Below are 12,104 nucleotides of genomic sequence, written 5' to 3' on the forward strand. Positions count from 1 at the left end.
GCTCACATTATATTGCAATTTCCTCTTTGAGTTCCTAGATTTGTCATATTAAATTGCTCGACTATCATTTGAAGTGAGAGTTATGATAGAGATGTGAGCAGCTGACTCAAAAAAAAAAAAAAAAAAGTCTAGGGCAGGCAGTCAGCTCTGGAGATTCATGAGCATATAGACCTGCTAGGATATAACCCGGCTGTTCTCTTTTTATTGCTTATTATTTCCTGTCTATGTCAGAACACAGGGAGAATTACTGTCCTGTTTAAAAACAATGTCAGTTCCTAATACCCATCTTCTTATAAACAAACACATAAAGAGTTATGTCCCATTTTGTGATCTGGCTCACCTTTCCCACCCCTCATGTTTCTAAATGTTCACCTTTCAAAGACATGGATTTGAACAAAGGTACACTGCTGTGCCATGGTGAGTTAGGGTGCTTCATAAATTGTATGTGCTCAAAGCTAAAATATCCAGCAAAGAAGTTAGATATTTAACGAAATACCACAAGCATTTTTGAGCATGTTGAATGTCAGGTTCTAGGTTACTAAGGGAGAATACAAAAGTAATAGAAGCAAATCATCTATAGTGAAGGAAGAATTCCCACCTAAAGAAGTAAGAAAAATTCTGTAGGAGTTGAGGGAAGCTTTGATCTGATTAGGAATGTCATAGAAGATATCATTAAAAGAGGAGGAAAGGTTAACTTTGAAGTATGACTAGATCTTGATGGAAAGAAAGCACTCATTCTTTAAACCTGTTTTTGTTGATACCCAGTATCCAAATCTTGAAACGAATTGGCCTTCATTTTTTTCATTTAAATCCTTTTACATATGCACACCAGTGCTAGTGCCCCAGAATGTTGTGAGGATACACAATGAGTGTGTATGTACACACACACATTTAAATAGTGGATTTTACTGTTTGGAAATAAAATGACATTTCTCATTCTTTATTCCCATTGTTTTTTCTGATCAGTTTCCTTTGTGCTCTAGTGTTGCCCTATTTTCGGTCGCCCAGTGTGCATGCTAAATATGAGACTGTCAATAATTCAGAAATTCTCTGACCTAATATTTTGGGTAGATTAGGGGAAGGAAGAGAAAAAATAAGTAGTCATTGAATTTTATTAGTTCAAAAGTTCGTAAGTATTCAGACAACTTACTCAAAGGCAATTTGGTTAAAATATGCTCTCTGGAATATTATTGGCTATTAACAAAAAGTAGGTGTTGTTACTAAAACTTTGCTGGTTAAATGTGTGAGTTCCACTAAAACAAATTTGTTGGGCCAAGCTCTATACTCAAATATACAGATGATCCATGTAAACGGAAAAACAAATCTCTCTTCGGTCTGTTACCTAAAGGCCTGAACTCCAGTTTGTTGGGATGGTTGATTGATGTTTGAGTCCCAATAACTAAGGAGGTCTTCAAAGTGATCCATGGTTAAAGCTAGTTTGGTTCCTAAGACAGCTCTAGATCAATAGAATTCCTCTGCTTTGTAGTCAGCCATTTCAGTCATATTAAGGACCAAATCAAAGGAACTCTGCTGCAATTTCATCAAATACTCAGCAATCTACCTGAGAGTGTTATATTCTGTCATCTGTATAGACCCATTTAAAGACCCCTGAGAAACAGAAAAAGGACTTTTACTATGGAATGCTATTTGAAAAAAGTTGTACATGATGCTCTGAGAAATTAAAAAAAAAAAAAGGCAAGTGTCTGTTGCATCATAAGTAGTTATAAAAATAGGTATTAAAATCCTAATCATTGTTTACTTTAAAAGGACATGCTCTTTCCATAAGCATCTATGTTGTCACCATTGCTGAGTAGAGCATTTAAAAAAACTTTTTTTTTTACCACAGTTCAAAAAAAGTCAGAGATGATATTTCATGCTGTTCATAGTTTTTATATATTTTAGACAATTCAGAAATATTGATTAATATTACAAGGCTTTATCTACTGCCATTTTTATACTATAGGTGGAAGTTAAATGGAACAGATGTTGACATTGGTATGGATTTCCGCTACAGTGTTGTTGAAGGCAGCTTGTTGATCAATAACCCCAATAAAACCCAAGATGCTGGAACATACCAGTGCATAGCAACAAACTCGTTTGGAACAATTGTTAGCAGAGAAGCAAAGCTTCAGTTTGCTTGTAAGTAGCAATTCTATCATGTTGCAAATGTGACTTTGAGTTTTTGTGCCATTGTTCCAATAAGGCTTTAAAACAGTTTATCTTTAAAAACCAAACAGATTTTAATTTGTCATGCAGTCTTCTTTACCCTTTTTTTCATATTTGGGAAATATCTTATTCATAGGATGAACTTTAAATCTGAATGGGAAGATGTATTCTTCTGCTTCTATAAAGGTTGAGATAGTTTGATTATGTGATGCCCTATACACATAAATTCACATAACTCAAATATATACACATATAAACTTGCATAAACAACAAATTACATGCACATACACACACACACACACACACATTCACACATTATAAAGGGGGTATATAAGCGAGCAATTGAATTGCCAGTAACTTAATAGTCAATATGAGAACGGTTTAGGAAGGGCAAAGCAAGATGGCGGAGGAGTAAGAGGTCATGCTCACCTTCTCCCACAAACACATCAAAAAAACATATCTACATGTAAAATGACTTGCACAGAATATCAACTGAATGCTGGCAGAAGAGCTAAAACCTCCAAAAAGGGCAAGAAACTCTTGACATAACTGGGTAGAAGAAAAGAAAAGAGAGAGAGAAAAGGAATCAGGACAGGACTAGCATTCCCAAGAGGGAGCTGTGAAGGAGAAAAGGAACCCACATCCTGGGAAGCCACTATCTGATGGAAAGATCAGCCAAGTCGGCAGGACTTCAAAGTCGCTGAGAAAAGCTCAGCAGCTGGACTGAGGAGGGCAAAGTAGAATGAGAGCTGCACAGATCATCTGAACCACCAGGCTGGACACCACAGCCTGAGATGCTTGGGTGGGGGCTGGGCACTGAGACTCAGGCTCTGGAGGTCAGTCCTGGGAAGAGGACTGAGGCTGGCTGTCCAGCCAGAGGGGCTAAGGAGCAGTGTGACATGGGTGGGGGAGTGGTAGGTCAGAGGCTGAGGAGGGGAAATGCCACAGCAAAGCTAACCTGGGAGAAGGTCCAGACCCACAGGAGAGGCAAGGCACCATTCTTGGGGAGGGCTAGAGGAGGAGGGGCAGACCACCATAAGAAACTCCCTTCACTGGAACATGCATGTGCCCTGGGGCTCAGAGGGTGGGGCGGCTCCGTGCAGGCTATGGCGGCAAGAAGGGGAAGTCTCTGGCTCATTTAAGGAAGATTGGGTGCTTCTTGTGTAGGCTACAGGTGGCCAGGCGCCTCTTGTGTGGGATAAGGGCATCAGGGGGCTAAGTGCGACAGGGTGCCTCTTACATGATCTACAGGTGGCAGGGACAGACCAAAGCAGTAGTCTCAGAGGCCAGAGGGAGGCATGGCTTGCCACCACGGGAGGCCTGTGAGTAGGCTCCACCTGCAACTCCAATCACATCAGGGGTTGGCCAAAAAGAAAAATGGAGGTCACTGCAACCAAGCACCATATGATGTTGCTCTCACTCCCCTGGAACACACCTGCCCTACAGCTGCCACTGCCAAATGTTCTACGGGGCGCCCAGGCACTTGGTCACTGTCCCTTCCCAAAACCGTACAACCAGGATTAGCTGGTACAGCACCTCCTGCATGAGCTTAAGTGGGACAGGGTGCTTCTTGCCTGGTCTGCAGGTGGTAGGGGAAAACTGCCACAGTTATCCCTGATTCCAGAGGTGGGCGTGGCCCACTGCCACTGGGGATAACTGACAAAAAGGCATTTGAAGCCCCAACCACCTCATAGGGCACCAGAGAGAAGGACATTGAAATGGAACATCACCTGTTGTTGCTCTCACTCCCCTGCGAGCACACCTTTTCTGCTGCTGCCACTACCAAACACTCTGGGCAGATGCTTGGTCACTGTCTGCCGAGACCAGCCCAGCAGGATGGGGCTGAAGAACGGGTACTGTGGAACTTAAGGAAAAAAGTTAACATAAAACAAGAAACAGAGACATTTATCTTAAGTAAAGATGGGAACCTGGGGACTCAAGGTGTCAGGAACCAAGAGCCCTGCCTCAAGAAACCACACTGCTTTTATTGTGCTCTTGAGGATTACGTCAAGTAAAAAGGGGGTTGTAGGTGCAGGATATAGGTTTTTTTAATTATTTTATGTTATTTAATTATTTTAAAAGTTACTTAGCTGGTAGATGGTTAAACTTTAAACTTTAGGCATTTAAGAATCATTAGCATTTGAGTTAGCTATCTATGCATAGCATTTCAGAGAATCCTCACTGTGCTTTCACAAACGGCATGCCTATTTGTGGCAGCCCTGTCTGCCTAGGTTTGCACCTTGGTTCTCTTTGCTACTGACCACTCATAAACCACTTGGCCATGAGGTTCCTCTTTCTCTTATTCTTTAGAGGACATATTATGCTTGTGTAAATAGCGTGCCTAGATCAATGTATTATGTCCTCATTCAGCTGACCCCGTGAATAACCCATGCATTTAGGTCTTTGTTTTTAAGCTTAAGTCATTTACCATCACCGTGACTGTTTCTCGAGCAGGAAGACGGGACAAAGTAAGGAAGGACAAGATGGAGTTTTCAGCAAAGAGGCTAAGAAAATATTATAAAAACAAGTCTCACAACAACTGTCCCTTCCCATGAACCTGCAACTAGGAGCAGCTTGTGCAGCACCTCCTTTAGGGTCCTAAGCAGGACAAGGTGCTTCTGGCATGGTCTATAGAAGGTGGGGGCAAACCACTGAGGTGGGAGTGGCTCACCACCACTAAGGGTCTGTGAACAGACACCACTTGCAGCCCCATTTACCTCAAGAGCACCAGAGAGGAGGGCATTGTGACTGAACACCACCTGTTGGTGCTCCGCACTCCTGGGAACATACCTGCTCTGCTGCTGTCACTGCCAAACGTTCCGGGCGTCAGCTACATGCCTGATTTCTGTCACTTCCCAGTATCCTGCAACTAGGAGCAGCCTGTACAGCACCTCCTATGTGGGCTAAGTGATACGGGTTGCTTCATGCATGGTCTAAAGTTGTCAGGGGAAAACCACTGGAGTTATCACTGACTCTAGAGATGGTCGTGGCCTGCTACCACTAGGGGTCTCCGAACAGGCACCACTTGTGGTTCCAACCACCTGAGAGGAGGGCATTATAATCAAACACAAGCTGTTATTGCTCTCAATCCCCTAGGAACTCACACACCATGCTGCTGTTACTGCCAAATGCACTGGTCATCTTGAAGGTCTGCCTAGAGCTTATTACCACTTCCCAGGGCCCTGCAGCTACAAGTAGCCTGTGCCACCTTCTTCAAAGTCCTTGCTGCTGTTGAGAGCCCAATGACCAGGCACTGACTGCTGGCCCTACCCATTGCCTCCTTCTCCCTGAAAACACAATGAGCATTCTGGAAATAACAGCCTGCTCACATCAAAGAAAGAGACAGCAAATATTCAAACTCCCACACCAAAAATAAATGGTAACCCCCCAAAAGATACAAACGGGTATTCTTACATATGAGTATCCTTACAAGACTACAGTTTGGCTTCCCCAAACTCACAGAAAAAGAAAAACACAAGCAAGATGAAGAAGTACAGAAACCATTCCCAATTAAAGCAACAGGAGAATTCACCTAAAGCAGTCAACAATGAAACAGACCTCTGCAGTGTGACACACATTGAGTTCAAAAGGGAGATGGTGAAAATACTGAAGGAATTAAGAGAGGATGTGAACAGTACTGCAGATTCCTTTAGAAAGGAAATAGAAAAATGTAAGGAGGAGCCAAGAAACATTAGAAAATTCATTTGCAGAGATACAAACTGAGCTAAAGACAATAAAGAGCAGAATGAATAATGCAGAGAAATGAATTAGTGACATGGAAGATAGAATAATGGAAATCACCCATTCAGGAGAGCAGACAGAAAATAAAATGAAAAAACATGAAAGCAATAAAAGAGACCTATGGGATAATATAAAGCAGGCCAATCTATGCATAATAGAATTCCAGAAGGAGAAGAAAAAGAACAGGGGATTGAAAATATATTTGAAGAAATTATGGCTGAAAAATTTACAAATCTAAAGGATACTGATATTGAGATATAGGAAGCATAGAGGGCATCCAACCAAGTTGAACCCAAATAGGCCCACACTAAGCCATATTATAATAAGAATGGCAAAAGTTAAAGAGAGGATTCTAAAGGCAGCAAGAGAAAAGAAAGCATTAAGTATAAAGGAACCCCCATAAAGCTATCAGCTGATTTCTCTACAGAAACACTACAGGCCAGAGGGAGTGCCAAGATATATTTAAAGTGCTGAATGGAAAAATTTTCAACCTAGAATCCTCTATCCAGCAAGAATTATCATTTAAAATAGAAGGGCAAGTAAAGAAAGTCTCTAACAAACAAAAGCTAAAAGAGTACAGCAATACTAAACCCATTCTAAAATAAATACTGAAACAGTTTCTCTAAATTAAAAAGAGAGAGAAAGAAAACAAAAAACAAAAAAAAGAAGAAAATTAGAATGGAGGAAACCACAATTGGAAAGCAGTCACTTAAATAAGCCTCATACAGATCTAAACATGAAGATGTTAAAAAAAAAAAATCATACAATGTGGGGAAGGAAAGTAAGAAAATATAGATTCTTTTTTTATTTTAATGACGTTTTTGAGCCTATATGACTATCAGGCTAAAGCAAGCAGATATACGAAGGGGTTAACATACTTAAAAAGCAGTGCAACCACAAATCAAAACCGAACATTACGTTCACAAAAACTGAAAAGAAAGTACTCAAGCATAAAATAAATGGAAACCATCCAACCAAAAAAAAGAGAAACATAGAATCAACTGGAAAACAAGGTTTAAAATAGCAATAAATACATATCTATCAATAATCACCTTAAATGCAATGGACTGAATGCACCAATCAAAAGACACAGAGTGGCAGATTGGATAAAAAAGCAAAAACCTTCAATCTGCTGTCTACAAGAAACTCACCTTAGAGCAAAGCACACATATAGATTGAAAATGAGGGGATGGGAAAAGATATTTCATGCCAGTGGACCAGACAGGAAAGCAGCAGTTGCAATACTCATATCAGACAAAATCGACTTTAAAATGAAGGCCATAAAGAAAGACAAAGAAGGACACTATTTAATGGTAATAGGATCCATTCAAGAAGAGGATATTACCTTCGTCAATATATATGCTCCTAATATAGGAGCACCCAGATACCTCCAACAAATACAAACAGACATAAAAAGAGAAGTTGATGGGAATACAATCATTGTAGGAGACTTTAACACCCCACTCACTTCAGTGGACAGATCCTCTAGACAGAAAATCAGTAAGGCTACAGAGATCCTAATGGACATAATAGAAAAGTTAGACTAAATCAACATTTTCAGGACATTACATCAAAAAAAATGGAATACACCTTCTTCTCAAGTGCACATGGAACATTCTCAAGAACTGATCACATACTGGGGCACAAAGGTAACCTCAACAAATTTACGAGTATAGAAATTATTTCAAGTATCTTCTCTGACCACAATGGCATGAAACTAGAAATCAACCACAGGAACGGAAATGAGAAAAAACTGACTACGTGGACTAAACAAGATACTACTAAAAACCCCATGGGTCAAAGAAAATCAAGAAGGAAATTTAAAAATACCTCAAGAAAAATGATAATGAAGACACAACCAATCAAAATCTATGGGATGCCACAAAAGCAGCGCTCAGAAAGAAATTCATAGCAATACAAAAAAGAACAAAAAAATCTCAATTAGACAACCCAACAACTAAATGAATTAGAAAAACAACAAACAAAACCTAAAGTCAGCAGAAAGAAGGAAATCATAAAGGTCAAAGAGGAAATCAATAAAATAGAGATTAAAAAAATAGAAAAAAATTAAACCAAGAGCTGGTTCTTTGAATAGGTAGACAAAATTGACATATCTCTGGCTAGACTCATGGAGAAGAGGAGGAAAAAAACCCAAATAAACAAAGTAAGAAATGAAAAAGGAGGAGTCACCCTGGATACTACAGAAATACAAAAAACCATGAGAGAATACTATGAACAATTGTATGCTAACAAATTTGACAACCTAGAAGAAATGGACAACTTTCTAAGACTTACAGCCTGCCAAAACTGAATCAAGAAGTAGATCAACTGAACAGACTGAGCACTAGAAATTAAGTTGAATATGTCATAAAAACACTCCCTACAAATAAAAGTCAAGGACCAGATGGCTTCTCAAGCGAATTCTACAAAACATACAAAGAGGAACTTATACCCGTCCTCCTTAAACTTTTTCAAAAGTTTGAAGAAGAAGGAACACTTGCAAAGACATTCTATGATGCCACCATCACTTTAATTCCAAAACCAGACAAAGATATCACCAAGAAAGAAAACTATAGGCCAATATCATTGTTGGATATAGACCCAAAAATTCTCAACTAAATTTTAGCCAACTGAAGCCAACAACATCAAAAAGGTCATATACAATGACCTGGTGGGGTTCATCCCAGGTGCACAAGGATGGTACAACATGTGCAAATCAATCAATGTCATACACCACATTAACAAAAGAAAAGTAAAAAACCGCATGATCATCTCAATAGATACAGAGAAAGCATTTGACAAAGTCCAACATCCATTCACAATAAAAACTCTTACTGAAGTAGGTATAGAGAGAACATACCTTAACATAATAAAAGCCATTTTCAACAAACCCACAGCAAATATAGTACTCAATAGAGAAAAGCTGAAAGCCTTCCCACTAAAATCTGGAACAAGACAAGGATGCCCACTCTCACCACTGTTATTCAACATAGTATTGGAAGTCCTAGCCACAGCAATCAGACACACAAAAGAAATAAAAGGCATCCAAATAGAAACAGAGGAGGTAAAACTGTTTCTATATGCAGATGACATGATACTGTATATAGAAAACCCTAAGGACTCAACTGAAAAACTACTTGAACTGATCAACAAATTCAGCAAAGTAGCAGAATATAAGATTAACATTCAGAAATCACTCACATTTCTGTATACTAGCAATAAAGTATTATAAAAGGAATACAAAAATACAGTACCTTTTAAAATTGCACCCCCAAAAAATCAAATACCTGGGAATACACCTACCAAGGAGGTGAAGGACTTATATGCTGAGAACTATAAAACATTAATCAAGGAAATTAAAGAAGAAGTAAAGAAAAGGAAAGATAGTCCATGCTCCTGGATTGGAAAAATTAGTATTGTAGAAATGGCCATACTACCCAAAGCAATCTACAGATTCAATGCAATCCCTTATCAAATTACTCATGACATTTTTCGCAGTACTAGAACAAACAATCCAAAAATTGATATGGAACCACAAAAGACCAAAAGACCCATATTGCCAAAGCAATTCTGAGGAACAAAATCCAAGCAGGAGTCATAACTCTCCCAGACTTCAAGAAATACTACAAAGCCACAGTCATCAAAACAGTGTGGTACTGGTACCAAAACAGACAGACAGACCAATGGAACAGAATAGAGAACCCAGAAATACACCCAGACACCTATGGTCAATTAATCTTCAACAAAGGAGGCAAGAACATAAAATGGGAAAAAGACAGTTTTTTCAGCAAACATTGCTGGGAAACCTGGACAGCTGCATGCAAATCAATGAAACTGGAACACACCCTCACACCATGCACAAAAATAAACTCAAAATGGCTGAAAGACTTAAATGTAAGACAGGACACCATCAAACTCCTGCAAGAGAACATAGGCAAAACATTCTCTGACATCAACCTTATGAATATTTTCTCAGGTCAGTCTCCCAAAGCAACAGAAATCAAAGCAAAAATAAACCTAATCAAACTGACAAGCTTTTGCACAGCAAAGGAAACCCAAAAGAAAACAAAAAGACAACTTACAGAAGGGGAGAAAATAGTTTCAAATGATGCAACTGACAAGGGCTTAATCTCTAGAATATACAATCAACTTATACAACTCAACAGCAAAAAAGCCAACAACCCAATTGAAAAATGGGCAAAAGACCTGAATAGACATTTCTCCAAGGAAGATATACAGACGGCCAACAACCGCTTGAAACAATGCTCAACATCCATGATTATTAGAGAAATTCAAATCAAAACTACCACGAGATACCACCTCACACCAGTCAGAATGGCCAGCATTAATAAGTCCACAGATAACAAATGCTTCAGGGGTTGTGGAGAAAAGGGAACCCTCCTGCACTGTTGGTGGGAATGTACAACCACTATGGAGGATAGTATGGAGGTACCGTAGAAATCTCTATATAGAACTACCCTATGACCCAGCAGTCCCACTCTTGGGCATATATCTGGACAAAATTTTCCTTAAAAAAGACACATGCACCCACATATTCATTGCAGCACTACTCCCAATAGTCAAGACATGGAAACAACCCAAATGTCCATTGACAGATGACTGAATTAGGAAGATGTGGTATATATACACAATGGAATACTATTCAGCCATAAAAGAGAACAAAATAATGCCTTTTGCAGCAACATGGAAGGAACTAGGGACTCTCATCCTGAGTGAAGTCAGAAAGAGAAAGACAAATACCACATGATATCACTTATACCTGGAATCTAATATAAGGCGCAAATGAACCTTTCCACAGAAAAGGAAATCATGGACTTAGAGAATAGACTTGTGGTTGCCAAGGGGAGTGGGCGGGAATGGACTGGATTGGGAGCTTGGGGTTAATAGATGCAGATTCTTGCCTTTGGAATGGATTAGTAAAGAGAACCTGTTGTGTAGCACTGGGAACTATGTCTAGTCACTTATGATACAACATGATAATGTGAGAAAAAAGAATGTGTACATGTATGTGTAACTGGATCACCATGCTGTACAGTAGAAAAAAAAACTGTATTGTGGAAATAACAATTAAAATATTTTAAAAATGAAAGAAAAAAGAAAAAATCAAATAATTTAGCCATAAAGCTCAGAGCTGAGGAAAAACCCTTGGTAGTCTATTAATCCTATAATTTTCTATTTTTTTTATATCATAGAATAGGAAAAGTTTCAAAACAACCACAAAAACAATCATTAGAGACAGTCAAAGCTTTACCTCTTATATTTTTGGTTTAAAACATTTTAAAAAAAAGTTGCTGTCTCTTAAGACCACCTTGTAACAAAAGTTCATGAGCATATGAAAGATAGTGGAATTTAGAAATGTAAAGTTGAAAAAAAAAATCCACAGGCAAGAGCAGTGAGTATACGTATTCGAGTACAGATGCCAAAAGATTGATGTTGAGCTTTATTTTTAAAGGTTTATGTATTTTCATATGATCATGTATTTCCTTGTGAAAAATCCCAACTCACAGAGCAATGTCTTAATGTCAGAGTTGCCTAATTACAAAGTCTGTTGGCAGTAATGCTGTAGAATATTCTCAGTAAAAGGGCCTCTCTAGAAACTCAATATCATATATGCCTAGTATCTATTGCCTAAGCTATTATTGCCATTTGGCAGCAATTTTATTAGTTGAGAAATTTCTTAAGTATTAGGTATGTATGGGATTCCAGGATAATTTTGTTTGTGGACATCTTCTGAGATAATCTTCCAAATAATCTGAGGTGTGCAGAGTCATAGGAAGATATGTCTAATTGAGTGCTACAGAACCAAAATGTTCATTTCTCTTGGTTTTACACAAATCTACTAGCTGTATTTATTTTTCACAAAAGTTTTTTGTTGATTAATTTTAGAAAGTAATCATAGACTCTCAAAGTAGAGAAAATCTCGGTATTCAATTACTATTGTTCTTTGATTTTTGGATAGTGTAAGAAATTTTAAAAAACAACGGCAACAGAAATTAACATAGCATTAACAGCAACCTTTTGTTCTTCTAATTTATGACATTTAAAAAACAAATTACCAACCCTTAAGTCCTTCCTTTTTTAGAAGTCCAGGCATTTCTACCACCAAAAATATTGGAAAGAAAGAATCTCATATTCATGGACAATCATTTAAATAATAGTTTAGCCAGAGTAAAAAC

General features: G+C 38.5%; 1 protein-coding gene across 1 annotated transcript in view; it reads left to right on the forward strand.

Annotated features, from left to right (window-relative positions):
* Positions 1-12,104, forward strand: part of CNTN4 (contactin 4) — a 999,482-nt gene that overhangs the window by 673,381 nt on the left and 313,997 nt on the right. Inside the window, 1 exon segment of the mRNA XM_021070955.1 lies at positions 1,964-2,139. Coding sequence (XP_020926614.1) covers positions 1,964-2,139 — 176 coding nt within the window.

Source organism: Sus scrofa, chromosome 13 (assembly GCF_000003025.6).
Source record: "Sus scrofa isolate TJ Tabasco breed Duroc chromosome 13, Sscrofa11.1, whole genome shotgun sequence".
NCBI classification, from domain to species: Eukaryota; Metazoa; Chordata; class Mammalia; order Artiodactyla; family Suidae; genus Sus; species Sus scrofa.